The 20545-nt window shown below is 38.4% G+C and overlaps 1 protein-coding gene across 1 annotated transcript; it reads right to left on the bottom strand.

Annotated features, from left to right (window-relative positions):
* Positions 1 to 10: 10 nt before the first annotated feature.
* Positions 11 to 13684, bottom strand: LOC112709277 (uncharacterized). Its single transcript, XM_072202086.1, has 2 exons — positions 11861 to 13684; positions 11 to 232 (listed from the first exon to the last, which is right to left on the bottom strand). Exons 1-2 carry the CDS (start codon positions 13682 to 13684, stop codon positions 11 to 13), a joined length of 2046 nt encoding a protein of 681 aa, XP_072058187.1.
* Between the last annotated feature and the right edge of the window lie 6861 nt (positions 13685 to 20545).

Raw genomic sequence — 20545 nt, 5'->3', positions numbered from 1 at the left:
CATACTCATATCATATCGCCGAAAGCAAGAAAAGTGGGAGGTTAGGAGATACACTGGTCCTCATACTTGCATGCAAACATGAACGGGGCAAGACCATTGTAGGTTGGATTCGAAGGTGATTGCGTAACACATTTTCATGATGGTCAAAGCCGATCCAATAATCAGCATCAGGGTTCTGCAAGGAGGTGTGGAGAATCACTTTGGTTACAAGGCGTCCTACAGAAAGGTTTGGCTTGCAAAACAAAGAGTCATTGTGTAACACCCTACCACACAGAGCCTTATGCTTAAGTCATAAGATAGAGGTGGTGAGGTATTACGACCTCTAAAAATAAAATATTATATATATATAATAGTGTGAAAAATATTTGTAACTAGGAGCCTTTGAAGAAAAGAGCTAAGCAAAATTGTTAAATTGAAAAGCACAACACTTCCGAATGCGCGCACACACACACACACACACACACACAAGAATGCAAACATACAGATAACAAAGTTCAAGACTCAGTTCGCGAAGGTAACCGATCCGAACACACACACACATATATAAACCCAAAATAAATCCAAAAGACAGAGGTTACAAAACATGTTTCTCTAAAATAACATCTAATAGGAGTTAATACAGTATATATATAAACATTGAAGATAATAAGTATCTATGGAAATACATATAACCAAAATAAAGCACCGAGAGATAAGGAACTTCGCTAAATTAAAAGCTTCCAGGATGCGTCAGCGAGGAGCTTCACGTCTTGCATCTGAAAACAATAAAATCCGCATGGGTGAGAACCGAAGGTTCTCAGTATGGTAACAGTTCCCACATATCTAACATATAATGTTCTGGGAAAGTTTAAGGCAATCCTAGAACTTCCAACAGAAAAATCAAGCTTATAAACATAGTTAATCCATGAAAAGTAATGGGCAACAAGCTAAGGGTTTTCGGCCTATCTAAAACTCCCCTTTCCAATTCCTCCAAAACTCCCAACTGCCACCGGAAGTTAATATTAGGGATAAGTGATGAGCGGATAATTTATACGCTTTTTGGCATTATTTTTAGTATGTTTTAGTTAGTTTTTATTATATTTTTATTAGTTTTTAGTTAAAATTCACTTTTTTGGACTTTACTATGAGTTTGTGTGTTTTTCTGTGATTTCAGGTATTTTCTGGCTGAAATTGAGGGACCTGAGCAAAAATCTGATTCAGAGGCTGAAAAAGACTGCAGATGCTGTTGGATTCTGACCTCCCTGCACTCGAAGTGGATTTTCTGGATCTACAGAAGCTCAATTGGCGCGCTCTCAATTGCGTTAGAAAGTAGACATTCTGGGCTTTCCAGCAATGTATAATAGTCCATACTTTGCCCGAGATTTGATGGCCCAAACAGGCGTTCAAAGTCAGCTCAAGAATTCTGGCGTAAAACGCCGGAACTTGCACAAGAATGGGAGTTAAACGCTCAAACTGGCACAAAAGCTGGCGTTTAACTCCAAGAAGAGTCTCTACACTTGAAAGCTTCAATACTCAGCCCAAGCACACACCAAGTGGGCCCGGAAGTGGATGTTTACGTCATTTACTCATCTTTGTAAACCCTATGCTACTAGTTCTCTACAAATAGGACCTTTTACTATTGTATTTTCATCTTTTGATCACTTTAGATCTTAGGATCATCTTTGGATGTCTAGTTCTTAGATTATGGGAGGCTGGCCATTCGGCCATGCCTAGACCTTGTTCTTATGTATTTTCAACGGTGGAGTTTCTACACACCATAGATTAAGGTGTGGAGCTCTGCTGTACCTCGAGTATTAATGCAATTACTATTGTTCTTCTATTCAATTCAGCTTATTCTTGTTCTAAGATATCACTTCTTCCTCAACTTGATGAATGTGATGATCCGTGACACTCATCATCATTCTCACCTATAAACGTGTGCCTGACAACCACCTCCGTTCTACCTTAGATTGAGTGGATATCTCTTGGATTTCTTAACCGGAATCTTCGTGGTATAAGCTAGAATTGATGGCGGCATTCAAGAGAATCCGGAAGGTCTAAACCTTGTCTGTGGTATTCTGAGTAGGATTCGAGGATTGAATGACTGTGACGAGTTTCAAACTCGCGATTGTGGGGCGTTAGTGACAGACGCAAAAGAATCACTGGATTCTATTTCGACATGATCGAGAACCGACAGCTGAATAGCCGTGTTGTGACAGAGCGTGTTGAACATTTTCACTGAGAGGACGGGACTGTAGCCATTGACAACGGTGATGCCCAACATACAGCTTGTCATGGAAAGGAGTAAGAAGGATTGGATGAAGACAGTAGGAAAGCAGAGAGACGGAAGGTACAAAGCATCTCCATACGCTTATATGAAATTCTCACCAATGAATTACATAAGTATCTCTATCTTTATTTTATGCTTTATTCATAAATCATCTATAACCATTTGAATCTGCCTGACTGAGATTTACAAGATGACCATAGCTTGCTTCATACCAACAATCTCCGTGGGATCGACCCTTACTCGCGTAAGGTTTATTACTTGGATGACCCAGTGCACTTGTTGGTTAGTTGTGCGAAGTTGTGATAAAGAGTTGAGGTTGCAATTGAGCGTACCATGTTGATGGCGCCATTGATGATCACAATTTCGTGCACCAAGTTTTTGGCGCCGTTGCCGGGGATTGTTTGAGTTTGGACAACTGACGGTTCATCTTGTTGCTTAGATTAGGCATTTTTCAGAATTTTTAAGAATGAATTCTAGAGTTTCAAGGTGATGTTCTTATCATCACCAAAGCTGATTGATTCTCATCAATTTAGCTCTTGAATGTAATGTCCTGCTGAAGCTTGGCTAGCCATGTCTAATTTCTTTAGACTGAAGCTTTAGACTAACATTGCATGATTCCTGGAATTCTTATTAAAAATTTTGAATCTCTTTATTTTCTTTTCTATATAATTTTCGAAAAATCCAAAAAAAATTACAAAGTCATAAAAATAAAAAATATTTTATGTTTCTTGTTTGAGTCTAGTGTCTCATTTTAAGTTTGGTGTCAATTGCATGTTTCTGTTCTTCTTGCATTTTTCGAATTCATTCATGTGTCTTTATTGGTCTTCAAGTTGTTCTTGATAATTTCATTGCTCTGATCTTTAAATTCTCTTGTCTTGAGTGTTTTGTTGTTTCTCATATGCATTCTCAATTTGTTAGTGTCAGTAGTATACAAACTTCTAAGTTTGGTATCTTGCATGCATTGTTTAGTTGATCTTAGTTTCATTTTGATTATTTCTCATTATTAAAAATCTAAAAAATTTTTAATTTGTGTCTTTTCAAGTCAATAATACAGAGAATTGAAGATTTAGAACATACAGCAGAGGAATTACACAGAAAAAGCTGGGCGTTCAGAACGCCCAGTGAGGAAGGAAAACTGGCGTTTAAACACCAGCCAGGATACCTGGCTGGGCGTTTAACGCCCAAAAGGGTAGCATTTTGGGTGTTAAACGCCAGGATGGCACAAGAGGGATGATTCTGTTTTTAATTCAAATTTTTTTCAAGTTTTCATAATTTTTCAAAATCAAATCTTTTTCAAATCATATCTTTTCAATCATATATTTTCAAAATCAATTTCTTTCCATTTTCAAAAATACTTGCTAACAATTAATGATTTGATTCAACATTTCAAGTATGTTGCCTTTTCTGTTGAGAAAGTTTTAATATCTGAATCATATCTTTTCTTGTTAGCCAAGTCATTAATTTTAAAAATAAAATCTTTTTAAATTGTTTTTCAATCATATCTTTTCAATCATATCTTTTAAAACTATAATTTTTCAATCATATCTTTTTAATCACATCTTTTTTCAAAATAGTTTTCAATCATATCTTTTTGATTTCTAATTTCAAAATCTTTTTCAAAAATCACTTTATTTCTTTCCCAATCATATTTTTCGAAAATCATTCTTCAATTTTTCAAAATGTTTTTAAAATCTTTTTAATTAATTTTCGAAAATTTCTTCCCCTCTTCTCACATCCTTCTATCTATGGACTAACACTCTTCCTCAATGCACAATTCGAACTCTATCTTTCTAAGTTTGAATTCTTCTACCTCTTTCTTCTATTTTTCTTTTCCTCTAACACCTCAAGGAATCTCTATACTGTGACATAGAGGATTCCATATTTTCTTGTTTTCTTCTCTTTCATATGAGCAAGAGCAAAGAAAAAAGCATTCTTGTTGAGGCTGACCCTGAACCTGAAAGGACCTTGAAGCGAAAGCTAAGAGAAGCTAAAGCACAACTCTCTGTAGAGGACCTAACAGAAATCTTCAAAGAAGAAGAACCCATGGCAGCCGAACACAACAACAATGCCAACAATGCAAGGAAGGTGCTGGGTGACTTTACTGCACCTACTCCCGACTTCTATGGGAGAAGCATCTCCATCCCTGCCATTGAAGAAAACAACTTTGAGCTTAGGCCTCAATTAGTTTCTCTAATGCAACAGAATTGCAAGTTCCATGGACTTCCATCGGAAGATTCTCATCAGTTTTTAGCTGAATTCTTGCAAATCTGTGACACTGTCAAGACCAATGGGGTTGACCCTGAGGTCTACAGACTTATGCTATTCCCTTTTGCTGTAAGAGACAGAGCTAGGATATGGTTGGACTCACAACCTAAAGAAAGCCTGAACTCTTGGGAAAAGCTAGTCAATGCCTTCTTGGCAAAGTTCTTTCCACCTCAAAAATTGAGTAAGCTTAGAGTGGAAGTCCAAACCTTCAGATAGAAGGAAGGTGAATCCCTCTATGAAGCTTGGGAAAGATATAAACAATTGATCAGAAAGTGTCTTTCTGACATGCTTTCTGAATGGAGCATCATAAGTATCTTCTATGATGGTCTATTGACAAACCCCATTTTGAGGGTTTATCTTGTGCTGATTTCAGGGGTTTTATCAATGATTCCACACACTTTCTATATGAGAATACAAGAGTTTGCATTTCTTTCCTAGTTTTGCCTCATGAATGAAAACATGCTTATTTTGCACTAAAATAGATACATTTCTAATCTTCTCTTGAGGCCATTCGATGCCGTGACTTGTGTGTTAAGTTGTTTCAGGATATGGAGTAGGAATGGACAGGAAAAGAGAAGGAAGACGGGTGCAAAGAAAGGAAGCATGAGAATTGAGCTTTGGAAATTTCCACATGGGCGCGTGCGCGCACCTGGCGCGCCCGCACGGATTAGAGCAACGTGAAGCCGAGACTAAGAGCCAAGCCACGAGCCGGCTTGAGTGGCGGCTAAGCCAAGATCCTCATGGACGCGCACGCGTACATCACGCCTCCGCGCACATTACAAGACGCCGGTACGCGTGCGCGCCGATTTGCGAATGTGGTTTTTTTAAGAAGTCACGTGACTTAGGCGTGGAGGTAGTTAAGAATCCCACTTTTGGGGAAATGCCTTAGCGGGAAAAGGCTTAAAAAGACCAAGGGAGCAAGGGTTAAACACACTTAGTTCATTTGCTAGATTTTAGATATTTTGGGGAGGAGAGTTAGTTTCACTTTTAGGGAGAGAAGAAGAGGAAAAGATTCCAAGCTTTTCACTAGGGTTCATCTTCACCCAATTTCTGAATTTTCAATCATCTTTGGTGAGATCCATTACAAGTCTCATTCCATTTTATTCATGTCATAGATTTTCCTTCTCCAAATTCAAGTAGTTGTAATTGATCAACTCTCATAGATCTAGAATTTAATGTTGCAATTTTGAATTTCATTAACTCTTTGAGAATTTTCTTTCCATTGCTACTCTTTGAGGCTTGTTGTTAGATTCTTGTGTTGCAATACTTTCAATTCTATTTTTTTCTTCTCATTTTACTATGACTTTCCTTTTTGCTCATCACATATTTGATAAAATGTCAACACTAGCTATGGAGTAGAATTTTTACACTTGGCATAGGGTTTGGTCATTGGAAGAAGTTGAATAGTTGTATCAATAGTTGATTTGGAATTAGGGATTGCTAGTTGGCTTGGAGTGCACTAAAGCTAGATTCCCATGAGGTGAAGCTAGGACTTGTGACTCAAGTTGATTGTTTTCATTTGATTTTCCTCTATACTTAGGAGATAACTAAATGAAGCAAGGCCTAATTGTTGTCAACATTGAATGGACTATAAGGATAGAATTTCTAATGCCAACCCTAAGCCAAGTCTTTTGATAATTGATTGTTTGTTTCTCATTACTTTGCTAAAACCTTCAAAGAATTCCAACAAGGCTTACTAAATCAATAAGATGCACACTTTGGCAATTCCAAGGGAGAACGACTCGGGAGACTAGTACTCTCGGATATAGATTGTAGATTTGTTTGATGATGGATTTTGCGTTGGTTTAGACTATACTATGATTGATCACTTGATAAATTCTATACCGGCAAAAATTCATTCGTCATCTATCTGAACTGTCCAAGATGTCATTGGACAGCTCTGCTGGAGGATCTCTTCATCTGAAGAAGACGCCTGCAGAAGCTCAAGAACTCATTGAAATGGTTGCAAATAACCAATTCATGTACACTTCTGAAAGGAATCCTGTGAACAATGGGACGAATCAAAAGAAAGGAGTTCTTGAGATTGATACTCTGAATGCAATATTGGCTCAGAATAAAATATTGACTCAGCAAGTCAATATGATTTCTCAAGGTCTGTCTGGAATGCAAGCTACACCAGGCAGTACTAAGGACGCTTCATCTGAAGAAGAAGCTTATGATCTTGAGAACCCATCAATGGAAGATGTGAATACATGGGAGAACCCTATGTAAACACCTATAATCCTTCATGGAGAAATCATCCAAATCTCTCATGGAAGGATCAGGAGAGACCTCAACAAGGTTTCAACAACAATAATGGTGGAAGAAACAGGTTTAGCAATAGCAAGCCTTTTCCATCATCTTCTCAGCAACAGACAGAGAATTCTAAGCAGAGCCACTCTGACTTAGCAACCATGGTCTCTGATCTAATCAAAACCACTCAAAGTTTCATGACTGAAATAAGATATTCCATTAGAAACTTGGAGGCACAAGTGGGTCATTTGAGTAAGAAAGTTACTGAACTCCCTCCTAGTACTCTGCCAAGCAATACAGAAGAGAATCCAAAAGGAGAGTGCAAGGCCATCAACATGGCCGAACTTGGAGAGGAGAAAGAGGCAGTGAGCGCCACTGAGGCAGGCCTCAATGGACGTCTACTGACCTCCAATGAGTTCCCTAATGAGGAACCATGGGAATCTGAGGCTCACACTGAGACCATAGAGATTCCATTGGATTTACTTCTGCCATTCATGAGCTCTGATGAGTATTCTTCCTCTGAAGAGGACGAAGATGTCACTGAAGAGCAAGTTGCTAAGTACCTTGGAGCAATCATGAAGTTAAATGACAAGTTATTTGGTAATGAGACTTGGGAGGATGAACCTCCTTTTTTCACCAAAGAACTGGATGACTTGACTAGGCAGAGATTACCTCAAAAGAGACAGGACCCTGGGAAGTTCTCAATACCTTGTACAGTAGGCACCATGACCTTCAAGAAGGCTCTGTGTGACCTAGGGTCAAGCATAAACCTCATGGCTCTCTCTGTAATGGAGAAGCTAGAGATCTTTGAGGTACAAGCTGCAAGAATCTCACTAGAGATGGCAGACAATTCAAGAAAACAAGCTTATGGACTTGTAGAGGATGTTCTAGTAAAGATTGAAAACCATTACATCGCTACTGATTTCATAGTCCTAGAGACTGGGAAGTGCATGGATGAATCCATCATCCTTGGCAGACCCTTCCTAGCCACAGCAAAGGCTGTGATTGATGTTGACAGAGGAGAATTGATCATTCAAGTGAATGAAGGATCCCTTGTGTTTAAGGCTCAAGGATATCCCTCTGTAACCATGGAGAGGAAGCATGAAGAGCTTCTCTCAAAACAGAGTCAAATAGAGCCCCCACAGTCAAACTCTAAGTTTGGTGTTGGGAGGCCACAACCAACTTCTAAGTTTGGTGTTGAACCCCCACATTCAAACTCTAAGTTTGGTGTTGGGAGGTTCCAACATTGCTCTGAGAATCTGTGAGGCTCCATGAGAGCCCACTGTCAAGCTACTGACATTAAAGAAGCGCTTGTTGGGAGGCAACCCAATGTTATATTTATCTATTTTCCTTTGTTATTTTATGTTTTTTATAGGTTGATGATCATGGGAAGTCACAAAATCAATTGAAAAAGCAAAAACAGAATGAAAAACAGAAAGAAAAAATAGCACACCCTGGAGGAAAACCTGCTGGCATTTAACGCCCAGTCTGGCACCATTCTGGGCGTTTAACACCAAAAAGGGGCACCAGACTGGCGTTAAACGCCAGGAAGGGGCAAGAAGCTGGCGTTAAACGCCAGAAATGGGCACCAGCCCGGCGTTTAACACCAGAATTGGTAAAAAGAGCATTTTTGCTCGCCACTTGGTGCAGGGATGAATTTTCCTTGACACCTCAGGATCTGTGGACCCCACAGGATCCCCACCTACCCCACCACCCTCTCTCTTCTTCACCCATTCACCAATTACCTCAACACCTCTTCCCCAAAAACCCGTCACCTATCAAATCCCACTATTCTCTTCACCACTCACATCCATCCTTCATAAAACCCCACCTACCTCACCATTCAAATTCAAACCACTTTCCCTCCCAAACCCACCCATTATGGCCGAACCATACACCCCCTCTCCACTCCTATATAAATCCATCTTCACTCCTTCATTTTCACATAACCTAAACACTACTTCTCTCTCTTGGCCGAACCACAAAGCCACCTCCATCTCCTCTATTTCTTCTTCTTCTACTCTCTTCTTTCTTCTTTTGCTCGAGGACGAGCAAACCTTTTAAGTTTGGTGTGGTAAAAGCATTGCTTTTTGTTTTTCCATAACCATTTATGGCATCTAAGGCCGGAGAAACCTCTAGAAAGAGGAAAGGGAAGGCAAAAGCTTCCATCTTCGAGTCATGGGAGATGGAGAGATTCATCTCAAGGGTGCATCAAGACCACTTCTATGAAGTTGTGGCCATGAAAAAGGTGATCCCCAAGGTCCCTTTCAAACTCAAAAAGAGTGAATATCCGGAGATTCGACATGAGATCCGAAGAAGAGGTTGGGAAGTTCTTACCAACCCCATTCAACAAGTCAGAATCTTAATGGTTCAAGAGTTCTATGCCAATGCATGGATCACCAAGAACTATGATCAAAGTGTGAACCCGGACCCAAAGAATTGGCTTACAATGGTTCGGGGAAAATGCTTAGATTTTAGTCCGGAAAATGTAAGGTTGGCATTCAACTTGCCCATGATGCAAGGAGATGAACACCCTTACACTAGAAGGGTCAACTTTAATCAAAGGTTGGACCAAGTCCTCATAGACATTTGTGAAGAGGGCGCTCAATGGAAGAGAGATTCAAGAGGGAAGCCGGTTCAACTGAGAAGGCATGACCTCAAGCCCGTGGCTAGAGGATGGTTGGAGTTTATCCAACGCTCAATCATTCCCACTAGCAACCGGTCCGAAGTTACTATAGACCGGGCTATCATGATTCATAGCATCATGATTGGAGAGGAAGTAGAAGTTCATGAGGTTATATCCCAAGAACTTTATAAGGTGGCGGATAAGTCCTCCACCTTGGCAAGGTTAGCCTTCCCTCATCTCATTTGTCACCTCTGTTATTCAGTCGGAATTGACATAGAGGGAGACATCCTCATTGATGAGGACAAGCCCATCACTAAGAAAAGAATGGAGCAAACAAGAGATCCCACTCATCATGAAATCCCTGAGATGCCTCAAGGGATGCACTTTCTTCCACAAAACTATTGGGAGCAAATCAACACCTCCCTAGGAGAACTGAGTTCCAACATGGGACAACTAAGGGTGGAGCACCAAGAACATTCCATTCTCCTCCATGAAATTAAAGAAGATCAAAGAATCATGAGAGAGGAGCAACAAAGGCAAGGAAGAGACATTGAGGAGCTCAAGCACTCCATAAGATCTTCAAGAGGAAGAACAAGCTGCCATCACTAAGGTGGACCCGTTCTTTAATTTCCTTGTTCTTTATTTTCCTGTTTTTCGAATTTTTATGCTTATGTTTATCTATGTTTGTGTCTTATTACATGATCATTAGTGTCTTAGTGTCTATGCCTTAAAGTTATGAATGTCCTATGAATCCATCACCTTTCTTAAATGAAAAATGTTCTTAATTGAAAAAGAGAAGAATTGCATGAATTTTGAATTTTATAACAGATTAATTATTTTGATGTGGTGGCAATACTTTTGACTTCTGAATGTATGCTTGAACAGTGCATATGTCTTTTGAAGTTGTTGTTCATGAATGTGGGCTCTTGAAAGAATGATGAAAAATGAGACATGTTACTTAGGATCTGAAAAATCATAAAAATGATTCTTGAAGCAAGAAAAAGCAGTGAATACAAAAAAAAAATAATAATAATATAATAATAAAGTCATGATCCAAGGCAAAAAGAGTGTGCTTAAAAACCCTGGACACCTCTAATTGGGGACTCTAGCAAAGCTGAGTCACAATCTGAAAAGGTTCACCCAGTTATGTGTCTGTGGCATGTATGTATCCGGTGGTAATACTGGAAGACAGAGTGTTTTGGGTCACGGCCAAGACTCATAAAGTAGCTATGTTCAAGAATCATCATACTTAACTAGGAGAATCAATAATACTATCTGGATTCTGAGTTCCTATAGAAGCCCATCATTCTGAATTTCAAAGGATAAAGTGAGATGCCAAAACTGTTCAGAGGCAAAAAGCTAAAAGCCCCGCTCATCTAATTAATACCGATCTTCATAGATGTTTTTGGAATTCATTGCATATTCTCTTCTTTTTATCTTATTTGATTTTCAGTTGCTTGGGGACAAGCAACAATTTAAGTTTGGTGTTGTGATGAGCGGATAATTTATACGCTTTTTGGCATTGTTTTTAGTATGTTTTTAGTATGTTTTAGTTAGTTTTTATTATATTTTTATTAGTTTTTAGTTAAAATTCACTTTTCTGGACTTTACTATGAGTTTGTGTGTTTTTCTGTGATTTCAGGTATTTTCTGGCTGAAATTGAGGGACCTGAGCAAAAATCTGATTCAGAGGCTGAAAAGGACTGCAGATGCTGTTGGATTCTGACCTCCCTGCACTCGAAGTGGATTTTCTGGAGCTACAGAAACCCAATTGGCACGCTCTCAATTGCGTTGGAAAGTAGACATCCTGGGCTTTTCAGCAATGTATGATAGTCCATACTTTGCCCGAGATTTGATGGCCCAGACAGCAGTGGCGGAACCAGAAATTTCATAAGAGGGGGGCCAATTAAATATAAAATATAACAAAAAATTAACAAAATATGATTTGTAGCATATATATCAAAAAAGTAATTATATTATATAAAAGTCAATGTTCAACTACATACTTTAAGATTTTGATATTTTTAAATTTGCTCGACGATGCTTCATGGAACTAAAATCATCAATTATCATCTCTGAAGTGAATTTTGAAGCAATTTCCTTTTCAATATATACAATCATACAATCTGCTAAAAATTCATCTTCCATCTTGTTTCGAAGCCTTGTTTTAATAATCTTCATAGCTGAAAAGGCCCGTTCAGTTGTTGCTGTTGTCACAGGAAGAGTCAAAACAAGACGAATTAATCTATCAATTAAAGGATATATATTTGATTTTCCTGTCTCTGTCAATTTTTGACACAATTCAGCAAGAGTAGACAAATTCTGAAAATCTGGAGCTTTAACCACATCAAGTTCATAATGTTGTAACTCATAATCCAATTGAATCTTTTCTTGCTCAGAAAAATCTAAAGAATAGAAATTCTTTACAAGATTGCATATGTTGCAAACACTGAATAACTTGAAAGCATCTTTAGGATCTAGAGATGTACTCAGTATGAGGAGCTCGGTTGCTTGCTCACTAAATCTACTATTTAGCTCTTTCAGTTGAAAATCTATCACGCTAGTAAAAATGTCAACACGATAGTGGTGTTCAACAGTGACAACATCCTTTTTACGACGAGACCGAATTATGTCACTAAAAGAAGCACCCATATCAGGTATCTGAATAGCATGATCATTGCAGAAAGAACTAACTTTCTCCAAAAGTGCTCCCCAACTACTATCTCTTAACTGTTGAATCAATGACTTTGTACTAGAAACCAGATGCATAGCATTCAAAATGTCTTGAGATTTTTGTTGCAATGCTTGACAAAGTTTATCAGTGATTCCCATGATTTCTTTCATCATATGCAAAATGAAAACAAAATCAAATGATAATAAAGATTTAAGAGCATAAGTAGCATCACCACGTTGAGAATATGTAGATCCATTAGTAGCCAAATCTTCCAGAACTGAAGTTGTTGCTCCAAACATACGTAAAAGGCTACAAATTGAGTTGAAGTGAGAGCTCCACCTGGTATCTCCTGATCTTTTTAATGTGCCAATTTGATTTGCTCCTCTTCCTGTTTCAATTTGATTAGTTGCAACTAAATGGGAAATTTCAGTTGCATAAGCAGATCGTAATTCATCATTGCGTTTGCAAGAAGAGCACACAACATTGATAATATTACTCAAACTTTGGAAAAAAGCATGAACATCAACAACTTCTTTAGCCGCAGCAACAAGAGCAAGCTGTAATTGATGAGCAAAGCAATGAACATAATATGCATAAGGACATTCTTGAATAATTAAAGCTTGTAACCCTTTCCACTCTCCACGCATATTACTAGCTCCGTCATACCCTTGACCTCGAACATTTTGAATGTTGAGATTGTGATGAGATAATGCAGAACAAATCTCTTGTTTTAGAGTAGCAGAAGTAGTATCTTTGACATGAACAACATCTATTAGCCTTTCTTTGACAAATCCATGCTTATCAACAAATCTAACAACAAGTGCCATTTGTTCTCTTCTAGATTCATCTCTAGCTTCATCAACAATCAAACAAAACTTTGCATTACCAATCTCATTGCGAATTTCATTTTGCACCTTTCTAGAAAAAACATGTAGAATTTCCTTTTGAATAGAAGGTGATGTGTATATTGCATTTTGAGGAGCATTATCCAAAACAACTGCATCCACTTCTTTATTGTAAGAAGCTAATAATTTTAACATTTCAAGAAAATTTCCTCGATTCTGAGACTCATGACTCTCGTCATGTCCCCTAAAAGCACAAGCTTGAAACGTTAACCATTTGACAGTATCAATAGAGGCTTTAAGACGCAATCTATTGCTTAAAACTTGTTGTGAGCTTTGCTTAGCCAATACTTTGTCAATGTGACATAATTGATTAAGCAAATCTTTACAAGACTTAACAACAATATTATGAGGAGAATTAAGAGATTTACCCACATGAGATAAAAATGCACAATCCTTTCCATTATTCACTTTTTTCCAATTGCGAAATCCTCCTGATGTGAATGGACTTGATTTTCTAGAAAATAAATAGCATGGAAGACAAAATGCAGCATCCACTTCTGGCGAATATTCTAGCCAAGAAAAACTCTTAAACCAATGAGCTTTGAAACGACGAGGATGACTTTCTAGACCAGAAAGAGGGTACTCATCCATAATAAATTGATATGGTCCAAACTTTATGTATGCTCTACGGATTTCATCTTGTTGATTGATAGGATAATTCCAAATTTGCGGACGCTTTCCGGGATCACGCATCAATGTATCAATATTAACTTGATCTATTTCAGTCCTTGCTATTTTGGAAGCAGGGGGTTGAATATCTTGCTCAACAAGTTGTGTCACAGGTTGTTCAATAATATTTTGAACATTACTCAAAGAATCTGAAGCTGAATTTTGTTCATCATATATTCTCTCTTTTCTCTTGAAAAATGAGTGAATTGTTTTCATCTTTGACATTTTTAACTTAACTTGAACTATCTAACAAAAAAAAAACAAAAATAATTGCATATATATTATTTTCTTAAAAAAAATATTAAACCTATTGAGCAATAACAAATAATTTTAGAAACACAAATATATAATAACCAAAAATAAAGTTATTGATTTACCTGATTATTTTTTGTTCCAAGTCTCACAAAAAAATAATTCTATTGAGTTTTGTCCTCACTTCAATCTTTGAACACTGTCCATTATAAAAAAAAATAAATTAATTATTTTAAATAAATAATGTAAATAATACTTGACATTGTCATTAACTTAAAAAAAATTGAAATATACCTCTTTGAATCTTTGTTGTGCATTCAATGGTTAATATTTTGTTGTTCACTTCTCTTCAATGGTTTTTCTTCGTATGTCTTGTTTTGGTATGGAAAGAAAATTAGAATGAGAAGAGTAGAAGACCAAAAGTTTGGGAATCACTAAAAGAGAGAGAAAAGTGGCGCTATGCCTATGATAGTTTGAAACAAATATTTGAAAAATGTACTAGGGTTACTTTAATTAATAGTATGGGCTTGGGCTAGTATAATAGAACCATTTTTATTAATTATTAGAATGGGCTATTTGTTAACAAGAGCAACAATAATTCAAATATCTAATACATAATGCAGTTTTTAGTTTTTTTAATTTATAAAATTTTGTAAGTTATATTTTTTTTAATATTATATATAAAAAAATTTAATATTATTAATTATTACTATTTACTATTTTTTTTAAAAAAATTTGGGGGGGACCATGGCCACCTTAGGTCCCCCCATGGATCCGCCACTGCCAGACAGGCGTTCCAAGTCAGCTCAAGAATTCTGGCGTAAAACGCCGGAACTGGCACATGAATGGGAGTTAAACGCCCAAATTGGCACAAAAGCTGGCGTTTAACTCCAAGAAGAGTCTCTACACTTGAAAGCTTCAATGCTCAGCCCAAGCACACACCAAGTGGGTCCGGAGGTGAATTTTTACGTCATTTACTCATCTTTGTAAACCCTAAGCTACTAGTTCTCTACAAATAGGACCTTTTACTATTGTATTTTCATCTTTTGATCACTTTAGATCTTAGGATCATCTTTGGATGTCTAGTTCTTAGATTATGGGAGGCTGGCCATTCGGCCATGCCTAGACCTTGTTCTTATGTATTTTCAACGGTGGAGTTTCTACACACCATAGATTAAGGTGTGGAGCTTTGCTGTACCTCGAGTATTAATGCAATTACTATTGTTCTTCTATTCAATTCAGCTTATTCTTGTTCTAAGATATCACTTGTTCCTCAACTTGATGAATGTGATGATCCGTGACACTCATCATCATTCTTACCTATGAACGTGTGCCTAACAACCACCTCCGTTCTACCTTAGATTGAGTGGATATCTCTTGGATTTCTTAACCGGAATATTCGTGGTATAAGCTAGAATTGATGGCGGCATTCAAGAGAATCCGGAAGGTCTAAACCTTGTCTGTGGTATTCTGAGTAGGATTCGAGGATTGAATGATTGTGACGAGCTTCAAACTCGCGATTGTGGGGCGTTAGTGACAGACGCAAAAGAATCACTGGATTCTATTCCGAAATGATCGAGAACTGACAGCTGAATAGCCGTGCTGTGACAGAGCGCGTTGAAAATTTTCACTGAGAGGACGGGACTGTACCCATTGACAACGGTGATGCCCAACATACAGCTTGCCATGGAAAGGAGTAAGAAGGATTGGATGAAGACAGTAGGAAAGCAGAGAGACGGAAGGGACAAAGCATCTCCATACGCTTATCTGAAATTCTCACCAATGAATTACATAAGTATCTCTATCTTTATTTTATGCTTTATTCATAAATCATCTATAACCATTTGAATCTACCTGACTGAGATTTACAAGATGACCATAGCTTGCTTCATACCAACAATCTCCGTGGGATCGACCCTTACTCGCGTAAGGTTTATTACTTGGACGATCCAGTGCACTTGCTGGTTAGTTGTGCGTCGTTGTGATAAAGAGTTGAGATTGCAATTGAGCGTACCATGTTAATGGCGCCATTGATGATCACAATTTTGTGCACTAATAAGTACTTTTTTCGTTCCCAAGGTCTGGGGTCAAAATCAATTTCGTCCCTAATATTTTTTTGTTATTTAAAATCATCCTCAATCTTTACAAACACATTAAAATCGTCCTCCCCCCTTCTATGAAAGATTTTGGACACATTTACCCCTGAGGTTGTTACTGGTAGTTGCACCATTTAATGATTTAGAAATTTTTTTTAATTAAAAACCTCACCCCAAACCAGAATTATAAAGCATGTGCTAGGGTTAGGGTTCCAATATAGCCTTGGCGTCGGAGTGCTCAAGGTCGTCTCAGACCAAGGGGTCTGCGCAGAAGAGGGGGCTTCTTTATGGGCATGGAGAGAGACCAGTGTTGCAAGTTTTAGGAACCAAAGATAATCAGGTCGCCGATTTTGGGGCTACATCTACTATGAGGTGCGTTCATGTTTTATTGTTCTTAGCTGACCTCAACGTTTTGTTTCTGGGCACTGACTATGGTGGGATCATATAGGTTAAAGATGAGTGTCAGCTTCTCTGTTGGGTAGACCCAGAAGCTGAAAGCGAAGATCCACATGTTGCAAGGTTGAAGAGGAAAGTTGTAGCCTTGAAGGTAGACGTGAAGGCATCTGAGTGAAACTTGAAGGTTGCTGCAGTGTTGGGCATGGTTGGCTGGGTTTTCTGTTTATTTTGCTGGCTACAGGTTTCGTTGAATCACAAGCAGAGTTTACATTATTTGCTGCCTCTGAAATTGGGTTGATGAAAGTAGGCTACAAATTAGGGAAATTTTAGTTAGTTTGTACTTAGGCATTGAAATCTACTTTATGTAATTAAAGTCTGCTGTTGTGGCTAGATAGATTTTGTGTTAATGAAACTGGTTTTTGTAGGTTAATGTATGTGTATGTAAGTGATGGTGTGTGTCTGTAATTTCACAAGAAATTGGTAATGAAAGTGGATATGGTTGCCCGGAATTATGACTGAAGAATTATGTCAATATAAATGGTAAACTATGACCTGGTTTAATAATGCATAATATGTAGTATGTAATACTTGCTCAATATTAGAATGAAACCAGTAACAGATTCATCAAAACACAACTATGCGACTTCATTCATTAACAAACCATGGGTAATAAGCTTAAACCATTCATTAAACCAGATGACAGTTGGACTTAGAACAAAACAACAGTAATTCTGTTCACTTTTACACAACATTAAGCATAAAGAGTATGTAATAAGTTGCAATAAAAAAGAAATCTCACAACCATACAATATGATCAACTTAGCTCTACATTAACAACCTAACAACTTAAGCAGCCTTTAAAAAGCCTTAAAGTTTTCCCCATTCCCTTGGAGGCAATTTTGCAATCAGCCTCAACTTTCTTGGAGAAACATGTGGTGCAATGTTTTGAGTGAAGGAGACTTTGTTCATAACTGGTTGGCTTGAGCTGGATGTACCCATCTCCTTGGCAGCTGGTGGTGGTTGTGTTAAGCTTCTGATGGGCTTCATCTTGGGCCTTCGCTGGGAGTAGCTGCTGGTGTTGTCTTGGGCCTAGATGCAGGTGTTATGGGCTTGGGAATGGGATGACTTGGACCTGGTTATGGGTGTTATGTTGGTGGCTGGTTGGGGCTGTGATGATGAGTTTCCTTGTGGTTTGGACCTCTTCCTCCCTCTGATAGCATATTGCACAGCAGGTTGTGAAATTGATCTCTTCCTTCCTCCATTAGTTTTCTTCACAGCAGATTATTTAGGTGGTTGGGCCTGTAATACAGCAACAAGGAGACATATAACATGCAGCAAGAACATTGCAATAAAACTCTAACATACATATGGAGAAATGAACTTACAGGGAGGGGTGAATTACTGCATCTTCCACTCTTGTGACCTGATGCACCACAGTTTGAGCACCTCTGTATCTGCCCCCTCCTAGACAAGTGAGTCTGGCATCTAGCCTCTGATTCATCAGGTCCTCTTTTCCTTTTCTTTACTAGTCTGTGGCAAGGATTTCGATAGGATGGTGGCATGACATCATTGAAGTTAGTGTGCTCCCACAGATCTGGGCCATTGAGAGGGTTGATAACCGATTCATAGCACTTGACATAGGCCTCTCTCTTGTAACAGTCATCCACATATGAATCCAATTCAAGACCCTTGAAGTTTATGCAGCTGATGGCATGTAGGCATGGAATTCCACTTAGCTGCCATTTCCTACAAGAACACTCACGAAGAGACAAATCAACAGCATATTTGCTCAACCCATTAACAACCTCATAAGTCTGTGCAGCAGACCATAAGGCCTCCACTCACCGGCTGCCCTACCTCTTCGCTCTATCTTCTTCCTAATTCGAGGTAAAATTGTTTCATTGAACTTTTGAATTCTTTTTCTATTAACAACCCATCTACTCATCAGGTACACCCTAATTTCTTCTAGCATAGTAATAATGGGCTTTTTCCTAGACTCTAATATTGCACCATTAAAGCTTTCACACATATTATTTACAAGAGTATCACATTTGGAATGGAAGTTAAACCTGGACATGCTCCAAAATCTAGGAGGAATAGAGTTGAGATGCCTGTGAGCATCCATATTGACCGCTCGGACCATTGCCATCTCTCTCTCCCAATCCTTCCAGTGTGTAGCCTTTGCACACCTCCATATCAATTGCTTCAATTGTAGTCTCAAAAACTTTTTTCTAAAGTTGCTGTAGAGATGGCGCACGCAAAACCTATGATCTACACCTGGGATTATGATAGGCAAAATTGTGATTTCTGATAATGGCATTCATGTTTGTTCTCTCCCTGGTAATGGCGCCAAACACTTGATGCATGATACCATGGTCCAAACATAACTTCACAACTTCGCATAACTAACCAGCAAGTGCACTGGGTCATCCAAGTAATAAACCTTACGTGAGTAAGGATCGATCCCACGGAGATTGTTGGTATGAAGCAAGCTATGGTCATCTTGTAAATCTCAGTTAGGTGGATAATAAATGGTTATGGAGTTTTTGAATAATAATAAAAAATAAACAGAAAATAAAGATAGAAATACTTATGTAATTCATTGGTGAGAATTTCAGATAAGTGTGTGGAGATGCTTTGTCCCTGTTGGATCTCTGCTTTCCTACTGCCTTCCTTCAATCCATTTTACTCCTTTCCATGGCAAGCTGTATGTAGGGCATCACCATTGTCAATGGCTACATCCCATCCTCTCAGTGAAAATGGTCCAAATGCTCTGTCACAGCACGGCTAATCATCTTTCGGTTCTCGATCATGTCAGAATAGAATACATTGATTCTTTTGCGTTTGTCATCTCGCCCAACAATCGCGAGTTTGAAGCTTGTCACAGTCATTCAATCCCTGAATCCTACTCGGAATACCACAGACAAGGTTTAGACTTTCCGGATTCTCATGAATGCCACCATCAATTCTAGCTTATACCACGAAGGTTCTGATTAATGAATCCAAGATATATGCTCTCGGTCTAAGGTAGAATAGAGGTGGTTGTCAGTCAGACGTTCATAGGTGAGAATTGTAATACCCGGTCTAACCGAAATTAATTAAATAATGAGTTAAGTAGGAGCGAATATGGTTGGAATATTTTGCAATTGGAATTTGATGATTTAAATATAATATTTGGATTCAGTGAATTTTTCCGAGTCGGAAGACATAGTTTTCTGCGTAAAAGCACGCAGTGGAATTTTGACCGGAAGTACTGACTGAGATCTGTCTGGTACTGCAGCTGAGAAAATTGATTATGAGTAAATAAGATTAAGAAATGAGGAATTATAATTAGAGGAGGTAGAAATATTTGAAGTGCGATTTAGAGCGCTAATCTTAAAGGTTTTGGTCCGAAATTGGGCCAACGGACAAAAATAAGTGAACTGGGCCTAAGTGGGCCCAAGACCCAACATATATAAACATTAGTTATGAGCATTTCAGCTCATTTTGCCCTAAAGAATGAGTGTTGGGCGCTGAATAGAGAAGAGAGAAGAGAAGAGAGAAAACCTAACTCTCTTTGATCTTCAAACCACCATAACTTGAGCTACGGAGCTCCGATTGACGAGCCGTTTGCGGCCACGCATCGCTCTTCTCATCCTCTACATTTCTATCTAAGTTTTGTGGTGAGTATTCCATTCATCTCTGCCCAGTTTTCGAAATTCCCCACTGTTACACGTTTTTGGGAAGTTAGTGTTGAAATCTTGTGATTTTGGGTGTTTAGGGATACTCCAACATGGATTCTAAGTGAGTTCTATCCCTACTTCATATGGGCTGAGGTAAGAAATTCTCAAACTCTTGTGATTTGTCATTTTTATGAGCCCTAGGTTGATGTATGTATGTAATATTGGTTATGTTAGTGCATTTGATGGTTTTGGTGCACAATTGGGAGATTGGTGTTGCTTGAGGAGCTTTGGCGAGGCTTGGGGCTAAGGTTGGTGGAGACTTCCAAAGAAGAGGCTCAATTGATTTGGCTACAAGAGGTACGGTTTAAGTTTCATTTAAGTACCGTGTGGTGTGATGAGAATTCCTAGGCTAGATGCCCCTAGGATTAAGTTTGGATTGTGTAAATGGTTGGTGCTAATATGCATAGTTGGTATGTAAT

The sequence above is a fragment of the Arachis hypogaea genome, chromosome 9 (genome assembly GCF_003086295.3).
Source record: "Arachis hypogaea cultivar Tifrunner chromosome 9, arahy.Tifrunner.gnm2.J5K5, whole genome shotgun sequence".
NCBI lineage: Eukaryota > Viridiplantae > Streptophyta > Magnoliopsida > Fabales > Fabaceae > Arachis > Arachis hypogaea.
The sequence above is the reverse complement of the archived record's forward strand: the minus strand, read 5'-3'. Positions and strand labels throughout refer to the sequence as shown.